At 36.3% G+C, this 27,401-nt stretch overlaps 2 protein-coding genes across 2 annotated transcripts; one reads left to right on the top strand and one right to left on the bottom strand.

Annotated features, from left to right (window-relative positions):
* Positions 1-1,032: 1,032 nt before the first annotated feature.
* LOC126622675 (uncharacterized) lies at positions 1,033-3,652 on the bottom strand. The gene is made up of 4 exons (XM_050291425.1): positions 3,013-3,652; positions 2,228-2,925; positions 1,237-1,284; positions 1,033-1,089 (listed from the first exon to the last, which is right to left on the bottom strand). The coding sequence occupies exons 1-4, from the start codon at positions 3,650-3,652 to the stop codon at positions 1,033-1,035; spliced, it is 1,443 nt and encodes a 480-aa protein (XP_050147382.1).
* A 17,176-nt stretch (positions 3,653-20,828) lies between these two features.
* LOC126624756 (beta-galactosidase 13-like) lies at positions 20,829-25,755 on the top strand. The gene is made up of 18 exons (XM_050293857.1): positions 20,829-21,222; positions 21,439-21,534; positions 21,627-21,739; positions 21,821-21,887; positions 21,973-22,065; positions 22,155-22,298; positions 22,395-22,489; positions 22,575-22,680; positions 22,758-22,842; positions 22,940-23,058; positions 23,148-23,494; positions 23,571-23,680; positions 23,806-23,915; positions 24,004-24,111; positions 24,268-24,372; positions 24,462-24,607; positions 24,723-25,068; positions 25,167-25,755. Exons 1-18 carry the CDS (start codon positions 20,950-20,952, stop codon positions 25,284-25,286), a joined length of 2,583 nt encoding a protein of 860 aa, XP_050149814.1. The 5' UTR covers positions 20,829-20,949; the 3' UTR covers positions 25,287-25,755.
* The last annotated feature ends 1,646 nt before the right edge of the window (positions 25,756-27,401 follow it).

The raw sequence follows: 27,401 nt of genomic DNA, 5'->3' as shown, positions 1-27,401 counted from the left end.
AAAGAAAGAAGAAGGAGGAAGATTCTTCACTAAATGTTATTTAATAAATAGTAAACTTTGTGGAAAAATCCCATTGATCTGATTATTTAACTAAGCTTAATACACTTACAATGCAAATCAATACAAATTTGAGTAGCACATGGGACCCACTCATGAGTGCATGTGCATGAATAACCCGCCCTCCTGCTGCTTCTAGTCTCCAATCAACATCTTTACATCTGGCTCCTTATCAAGATACCTTGGTCCCTTCCACCTTTAATTAAGACCCTAATCAATTGCTAATTACATACGATTCGTTTAGTCCAAGAAAATTACATACGATTAATTTGTAATTTGCAAGCATGTAAAAACCTAGAGCAATGTCGACCTACGTGCTTGTGCTTGGAATTGTGATCCTTAATGACATTTACATTATGATATTTCAATGCAAACATCGGTTAAATCAATTGTCAAGACAACTTAAACGTCTATTTACATACAAGTTTGAATCTCTTTCAGTAACTTAAAATAGTTTAGAATATGATGGATTCTACCACCTCTTTGTCTTCTTTCTTAAAATTCTTAATCAAATAGATAAACGTATTACGGAAGCATGTACAATTTTTCAATCTTTCTCAAAGTTTTCAAGGCAATCACAAAGTGCAGCACATGATGAAAAATAGAAGAAAACTTGAAAGCAGCAAATTCTTTGACCACTTCTACCTATAAATTAAGACAAAAATTGTTCCTGATTGGCTAAATAAATAAATAAATAGAACAATTCTCCAATTATTGTTTACACTAATACACAATTATACCATAAAATTTATACAATGATAAGGCATTCTACCATTGGCAAGTAAAGAGCATTGGGTGCATTGGTTCAACTGTATATATGTGTGTATATATAATATATATATAAACACACACACATATATAATTATATATAAAGCCTATGCTGTCTATGACAAACCTTAGCGCCTTTTTTAGCCCCTCCACGGACAATAGCTTCAATGGCTGCTTAGTCTTGCCTGAGTTTGTTATGTTAGAGGATCAACCAAATAAATTCCTTCTGAATTCGAGGGACTCCTTAATGCTGTTCTCAAGTTCCTGGTAGTATTAGAATGTATATAAGCAAACAATTTATAGGACCAATTTGAAGAAACTAAAACATATTATACAGAATGGGTTCATAGCAAAACACAAATGTGAACTGTGAAGTCTAGATTAAAGAGAATTAGATATTCTGAAACCTACCCCCCCGTTGAGCTCAGTTCGCATTGAGGAATATTTCTGCGATTCTTTCTGAGAAATTAAGGAAACAATAAATATCAATTAGCAAGTTTTCCTTGAAAATGGATTAGATCAGGCAAACAAAGATTAAGGCATAAAATTGCTTACCGATTTGTGAAATTTACAATATATCCAACGACGTCTGAGATAAAAAGAGGAATCAATATTAAAAACATCAAGAAATAATGGAACAGAAACTACTGGAGTTTAGATACAAATTGAGCATCTCAAAACTCAATTGGTTGGAAAAAACATAGAGGCATGGAGAGTGTTTGAAGTCACTGTAGAATTGCTCGTGGTTCAGAAAAATATAACATTATTACATGGTTACATATAGTGGCGGAGCCAGAAATCTTACCACAAGGGGTCATAGTGTAAAAGTCCAAAAAAAAATTTAGGATGGAAAAACATGTTGAAAATGAAATCATAGTACTTTCATTCATAATTCATAACGGAAACAATATTACAAGTTATAATTGTCCACGACGAGGTTTCATATTTTGAAAACGAAGCATTATAGCTTCATTTTCAATACAAGCAAAAATATCTCTCTCAATATAAACAAGCAAGCTATCACTCAACCATTGATCTCCCATTTTGTTCCTAAGTGGACCCTTAACAATATTCATGACAGAAAATGCTCTCTCCACTGAAGCAGTTGCAACTGGTAAAACCAAAGACAATGTAATGAGCATACATAATTGAATACTTGATGCATCCTTGTCTCCACCATTTTTTTTGCAAGATCACCAATCCCTTCCAATTGAGAGAAATCACTACTGGAACGCACATAATGAATATAAATCTCAAGTTGATCTTCAAGTGCCAAACGATCCTCATCCGAAAAGTCTTGAGGATAAAATTGAGCAAGACGAAGTAACTTTGGTTTATCAAAAGCTACAAATGAATCTTTCGGACTCAAACATGCCAAACAAATAAGCAACTCGGTATTTACCTCATTAAAGCGATCCTCTAACTCCGTAATTTGCTCATCAATGACATAAATAAAGAGCTCCACACGATAATGATGACGATTTGTCTTTATTGGAGCATTACGCCTTGACCTCCCTGGAAGTATAAATGCCTCTTCTATGTTAGGAACATCAATATAATGTTTTTCACAAAAAGAAGATACTTCATCAACCAATGCATCGAACCCATTATTCCTCATCCAATGTAGCTTTTCCTTGCATGATTTCACTAAAGCCATTGCATTCACAATTTCTTGATCTTTCCTTTGCAATGCTTGTGACAAATCATTTGTGAGTCCTAATATGACTTTCATCAAGAAAAGGTGAAACACAAACTCAAAAGTACGTATAACTCTCATTAACTTATTTGCTTCACCCGCACTGTCATTGGGATTATCATCAATAACCATTTGAAGCACATGAACCACGGATGAAAACATGGAAATGATGCTAATCAAGGTACCATAGTGTGAGTTCCATCGTGTGTCACCGGCACGTTTGAGACTTGTTTCTTGATTTAAGCCTCGCCCCGTTATAAGACAATCATTTTCAAAAGCTATCACAAGCTCTTCTTGAAGTTGCTCTCTAAGTAAATCACGCCGCTTACAAGATGCTCCAACATTATTAACCGTTGCAAAAAAATAGGCAATGTCTATATTCTTCTTTGCTACGGCAACAAGAGCTAGTTGAAGTTGATGAGCAAATCAATGAACATAATATGCACAAGGTTGTTCTCTCAATATCTTTGTTTTAAGGCCATTCAACTCACCTCTCATATTGCTAGCACCATCATAACCTTGTCCTCGTAGCTTGGAAATGCTCAAATCGTTGCGAGAAAATAATGTGTCAATAGCATCCTTTAGTGAACTTGAAGTAGTGTTGGCAACATGTTGGATACCCACAAATCTTTCAATTATATGCATGTTGTCATCCACATAACGCAACACCATAGCCATTTGCTCTTTCACCGATACATCACGTGCTTCATCCACCAATATTGAAAAGAATCTATCTTTTAGACCATCCATGATAGCATCAAGTGTTTCAAGGGCACATGAATTCACAATTTCTTTTTGAATGCTAGGAGCTACTAATCTGAGATTCCCCGGAGCATTTTCCATCACAACTTCTCTAACTTTATCATTATTATCTGCAAGGAATTGCAATAACTCCAAGTAATTTCCCCTATTGCTTGAAGTGGCACTTTCATCATGGCCACGAAAAGGAAGACCTTGTCGCAATAAAAACTTAGTGCACTTGATTGATGCATTCAAGCATGTGCAATAAGCCTTACGAGCTTGGTCGGAGTGTTTGCTCACTGCCATTTCAATATGTGTAGCTTGATTCATAAAATTTGTAGCAGCTTCTCTAGCCTTATTATGAACACTCCCAACCGGTCCAACATGCATCTTAAATCTTTCTCTCCCTTTCTTCCAAGTCTTAAATCCATCTCCAGTGAAAGCTTCACTACCCACTTGTGCAAAATTGGTTTTAAAGAGATAACAATAGAGACAAAATGCCGCATCTTTAGATATACTATACTCCAACCAATCAAACTCATCAAACCATTGGGGAATGAAGCGTCGATTAATTCCCGACATATTAGTTATTGGGAAATTATGACCTCTAGGTTGACAAGGTCCTTTTTGTAGATATGATTTTCGGACCTCATCTCTCATATTAGCATCATAATCTATTATTCGAGTTCTCAATCCAGGATCCACTTCAAGATTACCCAAAACACCATCTAACTGACTTTGTCTTGAACTTGGAGTTCTTGAACTACCAACAGTATTTGAACTATCAACATTATTCGAACTACCCGAACCCGATGGTGACTTTCTCTTAAAAAACCGTTCCATAATAATTCTACATATACAAAATATTCAAAATAAATACTCACAATAAAAACAAACCATCAACATAATCAAAATAAATATGAATTGGATTTCAATTAAATTAAATATCTCATCTTGCATTCTACATATACAAAATAATGAAAATAAAAACTCACAATATAAACAAACCATCAATATAATCAAAATAAATATGAATTGAATTTCAATTAAATTAAATATCTCATCTTGCATTCTACATATACAAAATTCTACATATACAAAATAATGAAAATAAAAACTCACAATATAAACAAACCATCAACATAATCAAAATAAGTATGAATTGGATTTCAATTAAATTAAATATCTCATCTTGCATTCTACATATACAAAATAATGAAAATAAAAACTCACAATATAAACAAACCATCAATATAATCAAAATAAATATGAATTGATTTTCAATTAAATTAAATATATTCTACATATACAAAATATTCAAAATAAATACTCACAATATAAACAAACCACCAATATAATCAAAATAAATATGAATTAGGTTTCAATTAAATTAAATATATCATACATAGGGTTTAGAACTTACTTGAATTGTGAAATTTCACAATAACAATGAGCAAATACAAAGAGCAAAGCTGGTGGCACCACCACCACAGTGACGATGACGGCAACACAAAGGCACCTTAATGGCGGCAGCAAGGGAGGAGATGGAGTTGAGGGTTTGGGGAGGATTGAGTTTGGAACTTAGGGTTGGAGGAGGAGAAAACAAAAGAAATTTGGGGATTTTGGATTCGAGGGCTTCGGTTCTGTGCAAAATATGGCTGAAAAGGACACGGTTGGTTTTTTTTTTTGTTCAGACCTGCCCAGGACACGCCGGGCATTTTTTTTTTGTTCAAACCTGGCCCAAAACGACGTCGTTTTGGCCAGGTCATTTAAAAAATTTTCCTGGGCCCAAACAACGTTGTTTTGCCCAAGCTGTTTCAAAAATCAAACAGACGCGTGAGCGTCTTCGTCTTCTTCAACCAGCCCAGCGAACTGCCGAGGACTTTCGTCGAACACTTGGTATGCAGCCCCAAGGGGTCGCACCAGCAGCTCCAAGAGGTCTCACAGGTTGTTTCCATGGCTTCCAAGGGGTCGTGCGACCCCATTGACCCCACTATGGATCCGCCACTGGTTACATATCTGATTTCTGGTGTGTGTGTCTATATATATAACATCTATCTGATGCAACTTATTATGCATTTATCATCTACGATGAAGTTCTATACGTCAGCATTCATGTGCCCTTGCTCAAGATTCAAGATGATTTATATAGCTCATTAATTACTCATTATAACAGTCAGCTGGCAGTAATTACTTATTATAACCATCTGTGATCGAATATAGATGATCAAAGAACAGCATGTAACGTACTTGGTTATGACTACAGTACACGCCATTCCATCCTTCCTTTTCCATTTGCAAACTCCATAATCGACTGAAGGGCCCATCTACATTTGGTTAGCTGAATACTGTTGGAAGGTTACACCAAATTTAAGTTACCAAGAAAGAGTCATAAATCAGGGTTAAGAAAGATAGATGTTCTTGTTGGAAATGTGCCCTAAATCCAATCATGTGATGATACTTTACGGACATTTCACATGTTAAACTAATCTAGTTTTACATATAAAGGGCATACATTATTGTTTGAGCCGTCTCATATAAATGTTATATGCTTAAACAATAAAGTCCAAGGAATTTGTGATTGGGAGAATGTAATCTAATGAAGTTAGATTCTTGAGACCATTCTTTCGTAGACACATCCTAAACGTTCCTGATCATAGGATTGCCAATTGGGCATTGACAGTCCGTCAAGATCGGTACGTACTATGTCTTCTCTCAGGGAGAGTGATTAGTCTCTAGTCATTGGTGTGTGTGACATCAAGACAAGTACGGTAGGTGCTCAATAGAGAATGAGTTCACTGAACGCGATCAACGAAGAGTTCTCATATTCCATGTCACATGAGAACTCATGGTTGGGATAATGCAAAGTAGTCCTTTGACCTGAGGCATCATAGTTGTCTTGTGGTTAAGACCTTGATCTTTGATTATGTCAAAGTCATCCCACCAGGAGGGTGTCCACGGCATCGTTGGGGTCAAGCCGCTTAGCTATGGAGACAAGTGAATGCGCAACAAGGGATCTCTAACCTTCAAACCGTTTGAAGGAGAATACTCTCTGATATGATTTGAATCTCTGGCCAGAGTATGAATGAGATTTGGGAATGCGTTCCTAATCACATTCAAGGTAATCATATAAGCACAAGACACACATTGGATAGTAGACATGAGAAAATAAACTATCAAACCAAACAATGTGGTCAAGAGTATTAGATTAGAGAAAGACCGTATTGCATTTGTAATCCCAGACTGAATAGGTTCTCCACCTCTTCTGATTAGCTTGGGTAACCATGACATACGGCTAGGTGTCACTCATGGTTTGTGGAAGCCCTAAACGTGTGTAATCACTAAAGGGAGAATTGAAAATAGTTTCAATTCACAATCGATGTAAAATGGTTTTAATCGCCCACTACCTCGCTAAAAGGAACCTAATGGATCGTACACCGTGTAAGGTAGAGATGGCCGGCCATAAGGAATGAATTAGGGTTTTGGTTATTTAGGTCACTTAAAGAAGTGACTATATAAATGACTTTATAGCCAAATATTCATTAAGTGAAATAAGGGTTTATTTTTGGGGAAAATGGGTGAGAATTGTCTCTCCATTTTCTCTCTAAAGAGGCCAACACCTTGGAGGTGATTAGCTAGTCATCTAATCCTCCAAGGTCACTCATTCATCATCCAATCTCTCCTTGGTGTAGAGACTTAGAGGTTCTCAATTTTGGGAACTTGGAGAACCTATTCTTCCATCCAAATCCATGGATCTAAGAAGCAAGGAATGAAGGCCCTATCTCTTTGGGTGATTAGCCTTTGCTTATGCAAAGAGGAATCTACAAAGGTATTAATTTCAACTCACTTATTTTTGAGTTGATTATTGGTTCACCAATCTACTAGGCTTTGAATTTCATGGTCATGTTTTGTTTTTGAGTACATACAAGCATGATTCCGCCTTTTAATTGTTAATTGCATGCTATATGATGTTGCTCAAATGAACATGTTTTTTCAAAATAATTCCTTCAAGTGGTATCAGAGCCTAGGTCTAGTAGTTGGTGAATCCTTTTGGGTTTTGTAGTTCATAGTATGTGATCTAAAAGTTGTAATTGTTACAAGCTTTATTCTTGCTTCTTTGAAAGTAAATTTTGTTGGAAAATTTGCTATCTCAAATGTTGTAGATGTTGTTCATATGAGCATGAATATTGGAGCTAAAATTTGGTGCCATGCTTTTGGGAAAATTCGGCCAAAATCAAAGGGTGAATTTTTGGGTTCTTGTTTGACTTGTTAAAAGTGTTTTAATGTGTTCTTTGGAACCCCTAAGTACCCTAGTTTGGTTAGATGTTATTTCCCTTAAGTAAGAATGGTTTTGGAATGTTTTTGGGTGGAAAAAGTTCATGGAAAAATTTGGGTTTTTCATGGATGTTCTTCATTGTTCTTGATGTTCTTGCCAAGAACAAAAAGGTTTGGTGTTTTGATTCAAAGTTTTGAATTATTTCATAAAGTATATGTGATATGTTTTTAAATGATTTATTATGTATTTAAAGTGTTAAATATTTGTATAAATGATGATTGAAATAATTGTGTTTGAATTATTTCAAAAACATATCTTATCTTACATACACTTGCATGTTTTTGACAAAACTCACAAATCAACACACACACCAACCTTATCCCTCCCTAAAACCAGCCACTCCCTCAAAGGGAGTACTTTTGGGGCTTTTATGCAATTACATAAAGTTTTGATACTTTTGTGTATTTGCACTTTGGCCCAAAAGTTTACGTTTTTACGTTTAGGTCCAAAAACGCTAAAGGACAAATTGTTTTGTTCCTTTAATGATGTTTTTGCATTATTAAAAGTTTGGGTTCTAGTTGTATTTACATGAAGTTGTGACTTTTGTGTATTATACAAAGTGACCCCAAAAGTTTTTGTATTTGCAATATGGCCCAAAAGTTGAGGTTAATTGCAAGATGGCCCAAATAGGATGAGAACAAAATTGTTTTGTCTCTTTAAATGAGAATTGGATTTTCATTTTGTTTAGCTCCATTTAAATCAATTTTATGGATACAAAAACCAAATGAAAATGTTGCATTCAATTAATTAGTTAAAGTGTTAATTAATTAAAGGGTGATTATGAACCTAAGCCTAATATAATTGAGCTATGTGAAAGGCGTTTCAAATTTGTTTGAACCATGGGAATGTGTAGATTAAATTTTGGTTGTAATTTGATTTGATCAAATGTTGTAAAAGGGCTTAAGCTCTTCTTTACTTTAAAGTAATTTGTTATATGCAAATGTTGTAATGAGCATAAGCTCACCTTTACTTTGAAGTACTTCTTTCTTGCTTTATACGATATGCATGAAAATGAAGTAGTTGGGTCCAACGCCCATAAGACAACACGCCTTAATGTGATTAAACGCGTAACTAAAATCAATCTTCATTCCTAGACTGAGGTTCAACACAAGGCTCGTGTTGAATCTAAACAAAGGTTCATAATCATCCTTAGGCCCTAAGGCAACTATGTAGTCCATCAAATGAATGCAAAGTTTATGTTAGTAGTATCATATACTCTTGCTTTAAAAATCGTTTTAAAAGCATAGTGGGAGTATTATGTACAACTAAAACAATGAGATGGACCAATAGTTGTTATAGGACCAAAATAGTTTTAATAGAGATTAAAATGTATGTTTATATGTGATGAGACCTAAAACCCTCAACCAAACCAATATTAAGTTGATAAGCGAGAGATGTTTAGAATATCTCTTCGTGGCCTTCCACCGTGGTGGGATCCAATCGTTTATGACTTGTACACCGGCTTCACCCTATCATGGGGGAGTACACAGTGCATGCTTATACTCAGGAGGAATCCATATACATATGATGAGGTGAGTGTAGGCAACGAGGATAGCTATATATCGTATCATCGTGAGGCTATTCTTGAACCCCTTCACACACTAAGCATGGTGGGAAGAACTTAACTAAGTGCAATGGAACCAATATCATATCATTGTGAGGTTACATTCTCTAGAGGCCAAATAAGATGGGTACTTGCATGAGTTGCAAATGAGTAAGCGTACTCTCTCATTATTATTGTTGCTAGCCATATATCGTATCATCGTGAGGTGGGCTTGGTAATAGTGAGCCTCCCATAACCTACTAGGAGTTTCATCCAAAACTCTCGAATTCCTATGAGGGATATGGAATTTGCCAAAAATAGTGGGTGGTGCTATTTTGATTTAAAGACCCGAATCAAATGGCTTAAAATCAATCAATTTATATTCGTTATGTATTTGTTTACCAATATATTTGCAAACGCTATCCAACACTTGACAAAACCGAATGTTTTAGTTTCCGGACTTAGGTACCACAATCCCAAAGAATGTCTTAAAAGGATTGCATATGTATCAAAGTAGTCTCATCCTCACAATCTTCCTATTGATAATGTATCATTAGAAGAATATGTTAGAAAAGGTCTATCATAAAGAGGACAACACTTTTAATGTCATAATTCTTCAATTACAAATTGTTGTATGAAGAAATAGGAGTTGCTTTGAACAACTCTTAGTCAATGCAAACACTAGTGCTTATTTCTTTGTTAAATGAACAAAGAACTTGAGAAGAAAGCACAAAGGCATGAACACTTTATGTGCCATGTTTCTTCACTTACAAATTGTTGTATGAAGAAATGAGAGTTGCCTTGTACAACTCTTGAAGGTTTGTAATTATGTTTAGAACATAATGGTTGGTTGACAAAAATAGTCCATTAACATGGACTTATGATGATTTTGAATCATTGAATGTTGAAGTGATAAACCACTTAAACGAGACGGAAACTAGGCAAGGACTTCACCTTTGTTTCCCTATCCTAATCGTTCACTAAGTTTATTGTAAACTATATAGTGAACAATAACCACATACTCTCCAAAATGTTTGATGTGTATAACACAATTGAAAAAGGTTTCAAGAGAGATAGTGGGAGTTTAGGGACCATGACTAATGTAGTCAAAGGTGAAAGTCAAATAAAGAAGATAAATAACTCCAAGGGAACAAACTTTCTTTATGAAAGGATGGATATTGGAAGGGGTATTTGCAAGAAATGTCTTGCAAGTGTCAAGAACACACCTTTCGAAGGTGTTGAAAATTGTTCTTGAAAAGTTCAAAACAGTTGGTTCTTCTACTTGAATGCTTGATTTCGTATTAGCAACTATGTTTTACAATCGTTGTAAAAGTGTGGCTAATAAGAAGTAGAAGATAAATGAGAGAAGAGAAAGTACTTCACATTCGAAACGTGAATCAAATGTAGATCTCTGCGAAAGCAGATGGTACTTACTTCCTCATATGAACTACCAAAGAAATTGGAAAAACATAGATTGTCTTTGTATTCCAATTTTAAGGAACTAAATTCAGTCACTATGTGAAATGGATAAATGTTTTGTTTGACAAAACAATGTTCTTTATTAATCAATGATTGGATTATGGTAATCTAATTAATTATCTCTATAGTAGAGATAATATGGTGGTGTTAACTGTTTAGAAAATAATGATGCTTAAAACCCAAAAGGTTGCAAGGTAGTGACTAATCCCAACTAAAGTTGTGATACCTCTAAAAACATAAGTTATGAGTTGGTGAAAGATGGATGCTTTGGATCGTTAGATCCGGATCCAATACCTTCTTGTTAAAATTGTATAGAGGCAAAATGTTTGAATCTTTATTCTTTTGGAAAGAAGAAAGAATCACAAAGTTGTTGAGATTAATTCACTTAAATGTTAGTGGCACTTGTCCACAAACATAATATTACTCATGTTGAATTACATTCACCGAAGATCACTCTCGGTTGGACTATAGTTTATTTTGAATAAACACAAGTCCGAATACTTTGCAAAATGTTTCAAAGAATTCAAGTAATGTAAGTTGATGAGTAAGACGTCTAAAGTATTTACCTCCTTAGATTTGATCCAAGGAAAGGTAACACTTTAGATGAGTTTCCTTGAAAGATATCAAGGAAAATAGCATCATAAGATAATGTATTTCTCCATTAGGAGAAGAACGAACTTGAATAAGATTTAGTTCGTTAGATGTTATCTATTACCCATATATAGGATATATACTTCTAAAAACAATATGATTGTCAATGAGAAGATCTTCCAATATTTTCATGACTCCATAAGATGTAGTTGGAAAAGAAAGACAAATCTTAAGCATGTTAAAGATTTGGGGTTGTGTGCTAACAAGCAATATTTGTTTGATAACAATCTTGTAGGATATCCTTAAAATAACTTTTGGATATCGCTTCTATAAACCAACTAACAAATGTTGTTTTGTTGGGTAGTTCATTGTAATTCTACAATGTGATTTGCCTAAAAGCAAATGAACAAGAGATAGAACTCGAAGAATGGGTTCTTTGAGAGACAAGAAAGTAATCAACAAATATAACAACCTAGTTCCTATACCACAAGCTCCAAGGTAATCGATAAGGATTTATAATCCATCTCAGTTGAATGGTTTTGAACTTTATGACTATGTTATAGAGTTGCACCTCTTAATTCGAAAGAAATAAGAATGAAAATCCTTATGACTACATTGAGTGCATATACGATATATACTCAAGAAAATGGTAAAGTACCATTTGACTCGAAATAATGAAACCTTCAAAGCTAATTGGTAGCTTAAGGTGACTACAATCAAATAGAATGGTTGACTTTAAAGGAACCATTTTTGACGTAGTCTTAGTTTCAATTAATTCGAAGATTGCTAACTACAACTAAATGGTGATTCAATGTTTGGACATAATATGGGTTTCCGAAACCATTATTAAGATAGTCTTGATAATATATGTCTAAAACTATAAATCACAAGACATGTAAGTTGTAGAGATCCATCCATCATGGATCTTAGCAAGTTAGTGGGAGCTATTTGCATTTTATGAGAAAATGATCAAATTGTTTGATTTCTCATAAAAATCTTTTGTTTACTAGTTTTACAAAAGATTAGTGGGAGTTAATCATGTTCCTAAAAATTTAAATATATATGATATATTAATTTTGGAAATGAAAAGAATACTTCTTCGTTAAAGTTATGACTTTAATACATTATATGAAGATAGAATGTATATGGGAGATATAGTCTATATACATGGGATGGAAATCTATAATGATATATTTCATGATATAATTGGATTATATCAATCCCTAATAATAGACAATGGATGCTAGGAAGTTTCTCATATGATGATAAACTTCAATTAGAAGGATGACTCTAGTAAGACTAGCAAGTTGCCCTTCTCAAAGGGAACGTGCCCCTTTGACTCCCAAAGAAATAATGCGTAAATAGAATCCTTTATGCATACGCAGAAAGGTGATTTATGTATTTCATATTGTATGAAAAACATTGATATGAGTTGTACCTAGAACGGTACAAGATGATATCAGTGCAAGCCCAGGATCAGAACCATGGCAACTGTCAAGTGAGTCCTTAAGTATTTAAGAAATACTAAAGGATAAATTCCTCAAAGATCGAGGAAGAATCAAAGTAACGTAATGGAAGCGTAAATGTATTAGATTATGAATCTAATCCATCATTGGATGTTTCTTCATTATGAATGAAGAGATAAACAGATATCTCTTTATTATGACTAAAGAGATATTTGGATGGAAACATTAAAGTAATGACTTTAGTGTGTTCCATTATGAATGCAAGATATATTGCCATATAGAAGTTTACAACAATGTTGTTTGGATGGGAAAGTTCATTTATGAACTCTCTATTCGGTTCCAACCAGAAAGTGTATGACACTAATGGGGCGATAGCTCAAGCCTGGGAATCAAGGTCTCATCAAGATCCGAACACAAATGAGAGAATGAACCACATGATTGAGAATCATGTATAATGGTGACGTTGTTATTCTCAAGGTTGCTTCTGTGGATAACACATATAGATATCCACTGCCTAGGCCTACTATTCAGCCATTTATGAAATGACTACAGAAGAGATATCATCATTGATGATCAAGCTGATTGGCTCTAGTGCAAGTGGGAGATTGTTGGAAATGTGCCCTAAATCCAATCATGTGATGATACTTTACGGACATTTCACATGTTAAACTAATCTAGTTTTACATATAAAGGGCATACATTATTGTTTGAGCCGTCTCATATAAATGTTATATGCTTAAACAATAAAGTCCAAGGAATTTGTGATTGGGAGAATGTAATCTAATGAAGTTAGATTCTTGAGACCATTCTTTCGTAGACACATCCTAAACGTTCCTGATCATAGGATTGCCAATTGGGCATTGACAGTCCGTCAAGATCGGTACGTACTATGTCTTCTCTCAGGGAGAGTGATTAGTCTCTAGTCATTGGTGTGTGTGACATCAAGACAAGTACGGTAGGTGCTCAATAGAGAATGAGTTCACTGAACGCGATCAACGAAGAGTTCTCATATTCCATGTCACATGAGAACTCATGGTTGGGATAATGCAAAGTAGTCCTTTGACCTGAGGCATCATAGTTGTCTTGTGGTTAAGACCTTGATCTTTGATTATGTCAAAGTCATCCCACCAGGAGGGTGTCCACGGCATCGTTGGGGTCAAGCCGCTTAGCTATGGAGACAAGTGAATGCGCAACAAGGGATCTCTAACCTTCAAACCGTTTGAAGGAGAATACTCTCTGATATGATTTGAATCTCTGGCCAGAGTATGAATGAGATTTGGGAATGCGTTCCTAATCACATTCAAGGTAATCATATAAGCACAAGACACACATTGGATAGTAGACATGAGAAAATAAACTATCAAACCAAACAATGTGGTCAAGAGTATTAGATTAGAGAAAGACCGTATTGCATTTGTAATCCCAGACTGAATAGGTTCTCCACCTCTTCTGATTAGCTTGGGTAACCATGACATACGGCTAGGTGTCACTCATGGTTTGTGGAAGCCCTAAACGTGTGTAATCACTAAAGGGAGAATTGAAAATAGTTTCAATTCACAATCGATGTAAAATGGTTTTAATCGCCAACTACCTCGCTAAAAGGAACCTAATGGATCGTACACCGTGTAAGGTAGAGATGGCCGGCCATAAGGAATGAATTAGGGTTTTGGTTATTTAGGTCACTTAAAGAAGTGACTATATAAATGACTTTATAGCCAAATATTCATTAAGTGAAATAAGGGTTTATTTTTGGGGAAAATGGGTGAGAATTGTCTCTCCATTTTCTCTCTAAAGAGGCCAACACCTTGGAGGTGATTAGCTAGTCATCTAATCCTCCAAGGTCACTCATTCATCATCCAATCTCTCCTTGGTGTAGAGACTTAGAGGTTCTCAATTTTGGGAACTTGGAGAACCTATTCTTCCATCCAAATCCATGGATCTAAGAAGCAAGGAATGAAGGCCCTATCTCTTTGGGTGATTAGCCTTTGCTTATGCAAAGAGGAATCTACAAAGGTATTAATTTCAACTCACTTATTTTTGAGTTGATTATTGGTTCACCAATCTACTAGGCTTTGAATTTCATGGTCATGTTTTGTTTTTGAGTACATACAAGCATGATTCCGCCTTTTAATTGTTAATTGCATGCTATATGATGTTGCTCAAATGAACATGTTTTTTCAAAATAATTCCTTCAGTTCTAGAGTTGTGACGTTTGGAATTTCTAGAGTTAATCATGATTTCTCTAGATGTTTCAATTATTAAAAAGCTTATAATTAGCTAAATAAATGATGATGTATTGTAGTGGTTATAAAAGCCATGTAGTGTTACAAGTTTGATGTGTGATAGAAATCAAAAGAGTCTTTTCAAGTTTTAAAACCTCTCCCCTCTTCTAAAATATTGGCTTGAGCCATCTTTCATAGAAACCTATTGAAGCGTTTCTCTGTTGCTCTTCCTCCTAAAAATTGGTATCAGAGCCTTGTTGAAGTTTTTGTCAATATGGCGATTGCAAATGCAAATGGTCACAACTTGGTTTCACTAATTCCTCGATTTGGTGGTGATAATTACGACTATTGAAGCAATAATATGAAGGTGTTGTTGAAGGCTTTGGAGCTATGGAATATTGTTGAAGCAGACTATGAAGAGACGGACAACGAAGCTGTGTTAACTCAAGCGCAGATGAATAGTTTGAGGGAGAACCAAAAGAAGGATAGCAAGACACTTTTCCACATCTATCAAACCATTGAGATGCTAGCATATGAAAGAGTTGCGAAAGCTGAAAATAAAAAGCAAGCATGAGATATGATTGAGAATGCTTACAAGGGTAAGGAGAAGGTAAAGAAGGTTTGTCTGCAATCTTTAAGGAAAGAATTTGAAAAGTTGGAGATGAAAGAAGATGAGACAATCAAAGACTATTTTATCAGAGTTACCTTTGTTGTTAATCAAATGGCTTTAAATGGGGAGATTCTTGAAGATGTAAGAATTGTTGAAAAAAATTCTCCCCAGCTTACCGGTGAAATTCGATTATGTTGTGGCTGCAATCAAAGAGTCAAATGATATTTCAACTTTTTCTATGGAAGAAGTACAAGGAAAATTGGAGGCACATGAAATCAAAATTAATTTGAGGAATCCTCCCGCTACTCAACCTGATCAAGCACTCAAGTCTCAAGTTACAACTATGGGAGGCAATGGCAATCAAGCTTTGGATGTGGAAGAGGCGGACGAGGTAGAGGAAGAAATTTGAATGGCAGAGGCACTAATTCTTATGGCAATGAATGAGGCTCATCAAGCAATTCCAATAATGAAGGTGAAAGAAATTTCAATTTGTACGGAGGAAGATGATGTGTTTTTCGAAAAGGAAGAGGACATGGCACTTCAGAATGCTATTATTGCAACAAACCTGGGCACAAGATAAGAGAATGTCGGTTCAAAAAGGCTGATGATGAAAAACAATATGGAGCAAGTTGTATGCATCAAACCAATTTTGGAGAAGGTGATTATAAAGAAATTTTATTGCTTGCATGTCATGGAGATCAAATGAACAATGTGTGGTATTTGGATAGCAGAGTTAGCAAACATATGACAGGTAACAAAAACTTTTTATTTGTCCTCTATAAGTTCAATCGTGGTCAAGTAAGAATTGGAGATGATAAAGCGTATAAAATTGAGGGAATTGGTGAGGTATCTTTCAAACCAAAATCTGGAACAATTGAGAAGGTTTTTGAAGTATATTATGTTTCTGGTTTGAAGAGTAATTTATTGAGTATGGGTCATCTGTTGAGGAAGGGTTATGATATTCGCCTCCATGGTGATTTTTGTGTTATTAAAAGGAAGGATAAATTTGTTGCCAAGGTTGGACTTGCCGCAAATAACTTGTTTCCTTTGAAGCTCCAGACAACAAAACTATCTTGCTTAGTTCTAAAAAAGAAGTCTCTAAGTTATGGCATGACAAATATGGCCATTTAAATTATGGAAGTTTGAAGTTGCTGTAAAACAAAAGAATGGTACATGTGCTGCCTCAATTTGATCTAGTAAATGGCGTTTATAAAGATTGTCAATTTGGTAAGCAACATAGAAGTTCATTTCCTTTAGAGTCATTTTGGCGAGCAAAGAAGCTGTTGGAGCTTATTCATTCTGACTTGTGTGGTCCAATGCCAGTAGCATCTTTTGGAAGTAGTCTATATTTCATTACATTTATTGATGATTTCTCATGAAAAGTTTGGGTTTACTTCCTCAAAGAAAAATATGAAGCATTTCAAGGCCGAAGTTGAAAAGTTTGTTAGTCTTCCAATCAAAAGTTCAAGGACAGGTTGTGGTGGAGAGTATCTCTCCAATGAGTTTCAAAATAATTGCAGAGATCACAGATTAAAGCATTAGTTGACAGCCCGATATACACCTCAACAAAATGGTGTGAGCGAAAGAAAGAACCGGAAAATCATGCAGATGGTGAGATGCATGCTCAAGAAGAAAAAATTGCAACAAGAACTTAGGGCAGAAGTTGTTTCTTGTGTTGCATATTTAATCAATAGATGACCAACAAAGAGTTTGAAGGATTGCACACCTCATGAAGCATGGTATTGAGTGAAATCGAGAGTGCAACGTTTGAAGATTTTTGGTTGTGCTGCCTATTCCCATGTTCCAAAGGAGTTGAGAAACAAGCTCGACCATAAGGTAGAAAAGTGCATTTTCATTGGATATAATGAAAGGAGCAAGGCCTACAAGCTGTACAATCCGAAGACCAAAAAGTTCTTGATCAGCTATGATGTCCACTTTGATGAAAATGCTTTCTTTGAAGAAGAAAATGGTACATCAAAATTGTCTATTATGTAAGAAGATGATACTTATCAATCAGAAATTGCTCCTCAATCTCCAAGAGCTACAACAAGTGATGACAACTCGCCTCCAAGAAAGTTAAGAAGTACACAAGATCTTTATGACTTTTCAAAGCAAGTAGATTTGAAGGATAATACTATATTCTTTTCCTTCTTTGCTGGAGAGGATCCAGTTTCATTTAATGAAGCATGTGAAGAGGAAAAAAGGAAGTAAGTTATGGATGAAGAAATAAAGGCTATTGAGAAGAATAGGACTTGGGAGCTCACAAATCTACCAGCACACAAGAATCCTATTGGTGTGAAATGGGTATATAAGACAAATAAAAATGCAGATGGGTCCATTAACAAGTACAAGGCGAGACTCGTTGCAAAGGTTTATACGCAAAAGGAAGGTGAAGACTATACTGAAGTTTTTCTTCTATTTCCAACTTGACACTATTTGACTGATCATCTATCTTGCTGCACAAAACAATTGGGAAATTTTTCAAATGGATGTAAAGTCTGTGTTCTTGGATGGTGTCCTTCAAGAAGAAGTTTATTTGGAGCAGCCACCTGAATATGTTAACAAAGGAGAGGAAAACAAAGTTTACAAGCTTAAGAAGGCGTTATATGGGCTCAAGCAATCACCACGTGCATGGTACAACCGTATTAATTCATACTTCAAGAAACATGGTTTTCAGAAGTGCTCGTATGAACATACCCTCTATGTCAAAAGCACCTCACAAGGAAGTTTCATGGTCGTAAGTCTTTATGTGGATGATCTTATCTTTATCGGAAATGAGTTAGAGCTATTAAATGGTTTTAAGCTCTCTATGATGAAAGAATTTGAGATGACAGATTTGGGCAAGCTACATCACTTTCTTGGTATTGAAGTTTCTCAATCTAAGAAAGACATTTTCATTTCTCAAGAGAGTTATGTAAAATAAGTTTTGAAGAAATATGGGAAGGAGAACACAAACCCAATAGTGACACCATGCATTACAGGCCTAAAGCTAAGCAAAGATGGTGAAGGGAGACTTGTCGATTCCACCAAGTTTCGAAGTTTGGTGGGTAATTTGATGTACTTAATGGCCATGAGACTGGACATTATGTATGCAGTAAGTTTGGTGAGTAGGTTTATGGAAAAGCCACATTCAAATCATTGGGAAGCTGCATAAAGAATTCTGCGATACATCAAAGGAACCGTTGATTATGACATTTTTTATGAAGCAAATGTTCCAGTGAAACTTATTGGCTATACTGACAGTGATTTAGCTGGAAGTATTAATGATTGCAAAAGCACTGTAGGTTATGTTTTTAGTCTGGGAAGTGGCGTGATTTCATGGAGTCCGAGGAAGCAATCGATTGTTGCCCTCTCTACATCAGAAGCGGAGTACATAGCTGCCTCTCTTGATGTCACACAGTTTGTCTACTTGGCATTTTGGAGAGTCTGTTGCATAAACAAAAAGGTCCAACCACTTTGTTTTGTGACAATAGCTCAACAATTTCAATATCAAAAGATCATGTTCTACATGGGAGAACAAAGCACCTCTGCATCCGCTTTCATTTCCTAAGGGAGCTTGTTAGTGAGGGAGTTATACAGCTAAAGTATTGCAAAACAGATGAACATATGACAGATGTGTTCACAAAGCCGCTTGGTGAGCAAGTGTTCAAGTGAGATGTTTCAAGACTAGGAATCAAAAGCAAATTTGGTTTAAGGGAGGCAATGTTGGGAGGTTAAACCAAATTTAAGTTACCAAGAAAGAGTCATAAATCAGGGTTAAGAAAGATAGAAGTTCTAGAGCTGTGATGTTTGGAACTTCTAGAGTTAATCATGATTTCTCTAGATGTTTCAATTATTAAGAAGCTTATAATTAGCTAAATAAATGATGATGTATTGTAGTGGTTATAAAAGCCAAGTAGTGTTACGAGTTTGATGTGTGAAAGAAATCAGAAGAGTCGTTTCAAGTTTAAAAACCTCTCCCCTCTCCTAAAATATTGGCTTGAGCCATCTTCCATAGAAAGTAGAAACCTATTAAAGCGTTTCTCTATCGCTCCTCCTCCTACAAATACACGCCCAACGAAAAACCTCCACCCTGCATAAACACATCAAAAGAGTCATGACGATATGAAGGAAATGATCATAAATAAAGGAACAGACGGACAATTTAATACCAGCGCATCCTTGCGTATGGTGCAATTAAACAGCGCAAAAACCATTCCAGACTGCTCTTTGCAGTAAGACTCATAAGCATCACCAAACAAGAAAACCGAAATGGTATCTTCATCCAGACACCCCAGTTTCCATATACAAACCACTTCCCGTTTAAACTAGTTATTGGAATCCCCTTCTCGGTCAACACTCCCGCAGTTTCCCAGCATCCTGTAAGTGTATCTCCACGCAGCAAATTCCAAGAAAAATTGTATGTAAAGTATCACAACCCAATTCAACCATCATGGGAATACAACTTTAAAAGCAAATCCATTTGGTTTCTAAAAGAAAGGATGCATTTCCAGCTATCCAATCACACAATGCCTAAACAATGATAGTGCAAAGCAAGAAAATTACTTCATGGTGGATAACCGAACAAAACGAATGTCTCAAAAGTGATCACTAAGCTCTAAGGGAGTTTAACCTATGAGTACAGAGATGTTCTAAAATGGAGCATAACCTATGAGTACAGAGATGTTCTAAACCACGGAACTCCGTTCTGGCTACATCTGCTCTTGTTTTAGTGTTCCACTTTTCTTTATATGCTTGGTACGACATCCATCAAAAAGACCCTCTCATAAAACGAATGGTGCATGAGTTGTAGATCTGTGAATGGTTTTGGAAACGAACCGAAATCCTAGATATCAAACTGCCAAATAAATGGTGCATATTATTAACAATGTTAGATTATATACACAATCTTTTTTCAATCAATGTGATCCCAATTCAGTCCTTTTAATTTTTTTTTCTTTTGATCCCCTTACTTGTAAGCCAAGATACACACAATGGATCATCCTAAATCCCAAACAAAACCTTTGACACGGAAAAGATGTAATTAAAATGGGAAAGAAAGAAAGAAAAAAAATGGAAAGTGCCTAGTGGAAGCAATTTTATGTGGGATATGAAATTAGTCAAAAATATATAACCAAATAAATAGACAAATTTGCCATATAAACATGCAAATCAATACACAAACCTGGTCTACCCTTCAGTCTCGGATCAACTTTCACTTTCACATCCACAAATATTTCCCTCCTTGCCGTAGTCCACATTCAACCCCCAAATAATCGGATGTTCTCTCTTCTAACAATAGCATATAAGATGTTCAAACGCACTCATGAAAAAAATTGCTATAAATCCAAGTTTTCGATCAGTAGGTGTATATCAACCATCTATCTCCGTATATCTTTGTGTTTGATGGAATTTCTGAACCAGTGTGAATTGTCAAATTTCGAGTGTTGAAGTTGTAACAATGGTGGTGTCAAGGACTTTTCTGTGGATTTCTTTTGTTCTTTTGGTGGTCTCGGACAGTCTAGTTTATGCCAACGTTAAGAAGCCGGCTGCTGCTGCAGATGGGGTAGCATTGGGGGACTTGGTGGAAGGGGAAGATCCAGTTGTTGAAAAGAGAGACAAGAAGAAACTTGAAGTCGGGGAGGTGACATATGATGGCAGGTCCATCATGATCAACGGAAAACGCGAGATTTTCTTTTCTGGTTCAATTCATTATCCACGGAGCACAGTGGATGTAAGTTTTTTAAATTCTATCTTCTATATTTATTTTTGCACAAAGGAGATTAGTTAAATTGAAAGCACGGCGGATGTATGTTACCTTCGGTCGGGTGCAAGAGTGAATGCTCTGAAGAAATGGAGCTACTAGCTCCCGCGTTTATCTTGTAATTTATTTTGGTGTTTGGTGATGAAATTTGGTTGTTAATATTTGTGCTCAATTGGGTTTTTTCAGATGTGGCCTGATCTTCTCAGGAAGGCAAAACAGGGAGGTTTGAATGTGATTCAAACTTATGTCTTTTGGAACCTTCATGAGCCTGTGAAAGGCAAGGTACTAGGAAAATTATACAGATTGTTGCATGAAGAATGTGATTAAATTGTGAAAAATTATGGCTTGCATTGAATCTTGTATTGATTTTGCAGTGGAATTTCGAGGGAAACGCCGATTTGGTGAAGTTCATCAGGCTGATTCAGGAGAACAATATGTATGTCACCCTCAGGGTAGGGCCATTCATCCAAGCCGAATGGAACCACGGGTAAATATATAATTTGGTAATGTTGATGTTCATCTTAATTCCCTTCCTATGATGAATTATTTCTAACAAATTTCGATTTAGAGGGCTTCCATATTGGCTGAGGGAGGAACCGAACATAGTTTTCCGTTCGGATAATCCAACATACAAGGTACAGCACACCTCAATGTGAAAAACTAATATGATTTGAGGAGCCATAGTAACTGATATTATAAGACCTTAAATTCCTTTTGCAGCAACACATGGAGGCATTCGTGGTTAAGATAATGAAGATGATGAAAGATGAGAAGCTATTTGCTCCACAGGGAGGTCCAATCATCTTAGCTCAGGTTGGTACTTGGTTCCTCTCCGAAAATTGTTACTTCTGGGGAAGCATTATTCATCTGATCTGGCTAACTTATAATGTTTCATGACACAGGTTGAAAATGAGTACACTCATGTCCAGCGTGCATATAGAGAGTTGGGGGACAGTTATGTGCAGTGGGCAGCAAAAATGGCACTTGCGCAGAACGTCGGTGTGCCATGGATCATGTGCAAACAGAAGGATGCTCCTGATCCAGTCGTAAGTTTACGAACTTAATCTCTGTTGATTCTAAGATAAATTAAGCATTAAAATTTATCGGTAGAACAAAGTTTTATTGTTTTTGTGTGTGTTCAGATTAATACTTGCAATGGAAGGCACTGTGGAGACACTTTTCCAGGCCCTAATAAGCCTCACAAGCCTTCTCTATGGACTGAGAACTGGACTGCTCAGTAAGTAGATATATAGAATATCTAGTGAGTATATATAAAAAAAAGGTGGTTTTCTAACCACATTTCTTCTTTTTCATGATTACAGGTACAGAGTATTTGGTGATCCTCCTTCACAAAGATCAGCAGAAGACATTGCGTTTTCAGTTGCTCGATTTTTCTCCAAGGATGGAACCCTAACCAACTACTATATGGTAACCGGCCACCTTCAAATTCTTTATAAAATTATCACCAGCAGAATGTATAAAGCAACCCTATTTGACACTTGCAGTACCATGGTGGAACAAACTTTGGAAGAACAAGTTCTATTTTCACAACAACTCGATACTATGATGAAGCACCTCTTGATGAATATGGTAAAAGATCGTGAATTTCTTTATATATGATGATAATTCAAGATGGTTTCTCATCATATACGCATTCAAATCGGGAATTATTTTATTTTCGATGCAGGTTTGCAAAGGGAGCCGAAATGGGGTCACCTCAAGGACTTGCACAAGGCTTTGAATCTATGCAAGAAGTCTTTGTTAGCAGGAGCTCCTGGAGTCCTCAAGTTGGGCAAAGAAACCGAGGCAAGTATCGTACATCCCCATAAATCGAAAATTATGCAGGAAGAGAAGGAAAAGAAAGTGTCACTAATAGGCTCCATTCTGCTTTGTAGGCTCGTTTCTATGAGAAGCCTGGAACAGACATATGTGTTGCTTTCCTGGCAAACAACCACTCAAAACTCGAAACAAGTGTCACTTGGCGTGGGCAGGATTATTTCCTGCCACCACATTCTATTAGCATCCTCCCAGACTGCAAGACCGTGGTCTTTAATTCTCAGCAGATTGTGTCACAGCATAATACGAGGAACTTTGTTCGATCAAAGGCTGCTAAAAAACTCAACTGGGAAATGTCTCCAGAACCAATTCCAACCGTTGTGCAGGTACCAGTGAATCAAAAGAAACCACAGGAACTTTACCACTTGCTCAAAGATGCCACAGACTATGGATGGTTTACCACTAGGTAAGTTCATGTATGCATATTTTAGGATGTAAAGAATTTGATATTACTGCTGACATGATATGTTTTATGACTGCAGCCTTGACCTAGGTCCATATGACTTGCCGATGAAGGATTCTATTCGCCCGGTTATCCGAATCCCAAGTCTTGGTCACGCAATGGGCGTATTCGTCAATGGTGAATATATCGGTAAGAGCACAGAAACAGTCCTGCAGACATACATACTAGTTTCCGTACTTTGTCAATGTCAGTGACAAGGCATCCCTTGTACTTTCTGTTGACATGATGACTAAGCGATTTGAAGATGTTTCCAGGAACCGAACACGGAAGCCACGCGGAGAAGGGATTTGTCTTCGAGAAACCTGTCACATTCAAGCAAGGGCTCAACTACATCTCATTGCTTTGCATGACAGTGGGACTCCCAGTAAGTCAGCTCATAACTTATTAGCACAGTTTGAGTAAGGTTTAGGATTTAAAACAGGTGCTAACTAATTTATTTTTCATCAATGAAGGATAGTGGAGCATACATGGAGCACAGATACGCCGGACCCCGAACCATAACAGTCCTGGGATTGAACACAGGAACAATTGATCTCTCACAAAATGGCTGGGGACATAGGGTGTGTACTCTTAAATTTCCGTTATAACTGGGAAATGATTTCCGCACTCCCATTTTCCTTAGGGAGGAGCGCAGGAGAAAACATGAGTGCAAAATCATTTCCCTTGGAATATTGAAATGGAGATGATATCCAATTTTGTTGGCTCCCATTATTCAGGTTGGCTTGAATGGCGAAAACTTACAAGTGTTCACTGAGAAGGGAGCGCAGAAAGTCCAATGGACTAAAGCTGCAGGCAAAGGAAGGGCTCTCACATGGTACAAGGTAAAGTTTCTGAAGCCAACATTCTAAAGTCCGATGCATTTTACTGAATTGTACATTGCAGTACTTTATATCCAATGCTTTTGTTGCAGACATATTTTGATGCTCCTGAAGGGAAAGACCCCGTTGCTATCCGGATGACTGGAATGGGAAAGGGAATGGTTTGGGTGAATGGTTTAAGCATCGGGCGGCACTGGATGTCCTTCCTCTCTCCGCTTGGACAACCTACTCAAGCCGAGTAAGTGAAATCACACACGAAAAAAGCGTACAATGTAATAGTATGATGCAATATATCAATATAAATCTCCGCAAAAACAGAAAATTTAAGTTTCATTTGCAACCCTTTTGATCAGGTACCATATTCCTAGATCTTTCATCAAGCCGGGCAAAAATTTCCTTGTTGTATTGGAGGAACAGGATGCTGACCCTAAAGACATTGAGATCCTAACGGTCAACAGAGACACAATCTGTTCCATGAGTTCACAGATGCATCCTCCACACGTTAATGCATTCGAAAGAAAGGGAGGCAAGTTCCAAATTGTCGCAGGCATCTCTGCCGCAACTGCTCAACTCAAGTGTCCAAACTACAAAAAGATTGTTGCTGTGGAGTTCGCAAGCTTCGGTACTCCTGAAGGCGTATGTGGAACTTACGCCATTGGCAGCTGTGATGCTCCGGGAACCAAAAAGATCGTTGAAGAGGTAAAAATTTCCCTGGTCATGATGCAGGTTTCTCAACCAATCTGCTAAATTATGAATTCTGAAGTTCTAACCGATGTTTTTGTTTTGGCTTTTTTCAGAAGTGCTTAGGAAAGACTGCATGTACAGTCCCCAGTGACCCCGGGCTTTTCTTCAAAGTTGATCCTTGCCCAACTGTCAAGATCAAGAGACTTGCGATCCAAGTATTGTGTTCCCACTAAGGGGTCAGAGAGTTTTGATAGAAAAGTTTTCTGGGAGATGTTTGTGCTTAAATTTGTCCACATTTCACTTATTTGGGTCTAAAGCTAAATTATGGTATTGAGATATTTTGAGTTGCATCAGGTAGCACACGTTTTGGGCGGTGCCTTTATGCCAAACTCTATCATTTTATGTATACGTTTGCAATCCATTTCCAACAAGTGGCTTTTTAGTTCCTTATGTAAAAGGATGCAAAGGCAAAAAAAAAAAGGACACTCAAATAACCAAACAAATCTCTCTCTAGAAAACCAATGTCGGAAACCTTTTATTTCAAAGCTTTATTCAATATTGCAAGCTCTTTCATTTCTTTCAATTAAAGTCAAAGCCCTCTTTCAATTCATCCTAGTTTTGTTGTCTTTACAAGTATTCCTCTTTCAACCTCTGTCTTGTAATAGCTGGTAGCATTTCAATACAAGATCTCTCTTCGCATCATTATTGTCATTTCAATATATACAGAATCTCTCTTCACTATTTATATATTGTGATAGAGATATCTACATAAGGAAAGTCCTTATCGTATGAGGCAAAGAAATAACCTAAGTTGAGCCTCTCACTCAACGACACAATCTTTCAGTTAGAAGTCAATTAAGCACAATCTCAATCACTCAAATCCCGTCTACTAGCGGTAACTAGTAGTGACACGCTCGCAATCTCTAAATTCATGCTCGTGTGAATTCCCAGCCTACCGGCAAGGCCAATGACGAATTTAGGGTGCGAACAGGAGAACTGAAGACCCTGCAGCTAGTTTGCGGTGGTTTGAGATGGCCAAGTAGAATCTGGGACTATGGAAGCTCAACATTATGTTCTTCTTAGTAAAATGCAAAGTTGCAGACAAGGAAGATACTTATACATGCTTCTTTGTGCCCAATGTATTATCACCAACAGAAAGAGAAAAACATTCAAACTTTTCAACAAATAAACACAATGACAAAGCTATTCACTGGACAAGCACGTACTTAGGACCCATTTGATAATCATTCACTTTTTAAGATTGCACTTTAAATTTTTTTCCGGGTAAAGATAGAAAGATAGTATGTGGAAGAAAATACGGATGAGGAAACAAAAACTTGAAAGTGAAAAAATTGTTTTTAGTTTTTAATTCAATGTATAATTTCGTTCAATATACATTTTTTCTACATCTTCCATCATCTTTCCTTCACCCTTTATCCTTCATCCCTCATTGTTCCCTTAGCATCGGAAAATACTTAGTTGCTGACATGTTAGGAGAATTTCCTTTTTACACATAAATCATAGTTTGACATGTGATTCATGTATAAGAAATTTTTATTTTCATTGATTTTATGAACCACTTTAGTACGTGTCAGCTTGTAATTTGTATGTTAGAAGAAGTTGCCTTTTACGTCCAACTTAAAAACAAAGTTTTAAAACAAAAACAAAAAACAAAATGATTAAATATGGATGGGTCATCTCTCTTTCTTGCCTCAGTCAACAATAAACTATTGAAACAACTTATCCATTTTTATTTATAGGTCTTGCTTACTCAACTTGGACAGGATCATGGAACAAGGAACATGAAGAGGATCCAAATCTTGTACAAAAACATTTGATGAGCAAAACCAATAACTTTTTTGAATCATGAGAAATCAAACTTGAGACATCTTCGAACAATGTGAAGAAAAATATTCTTAGACAAAAGGCTAGTTGGGTACAAAACTGACAACCAATTACGTATATGACTTGTTTTCTTTCTAATGTTGGGATTAAAAGTAAAATATATTTTGCCACGAAACGGTAAACTAACTGAATCAAACCAGTTCATTTTGAGCTCGTTTGATAACTAAGGTTTCAAACCAATTTATTTTGATCTCGTCTGGTAACTAGAATTGAATTAGATCTATTAATCCATTTACCTCCACCTTCAACCTCCAACCTTCAACATTCCTGAAGTTTATAAGAAGTGCATTCCAATCCAATCCAATCCTAACATCGAACAAGCCCTTAGTCATCACTTTGACATGGGCAGTAAGAGAAACTTGGCCTTACACATTACCCCAAAGGAATAATATGTAAACGTTGATTCGACGAACCAAACAAGTCACCAGTGGCACCAGTTAGTT

Source organism: Malus sylvestris, chromosome 5 (genome assembly GCF_916048215.2).
Source record: "Malus sylvestris chromosome 5, drMalSylv7.2, whole genome shotgun sequence".
Lineage (NCBI taxonomy): Eukaryota > Viridiplantae > Streptophyta > Magnoliopsida > Rosales > Rosaceae > Malus > Malus sylvestris.
This window is presented reverse-complemented; position numbering and strand designations above follow the sequence as displayed.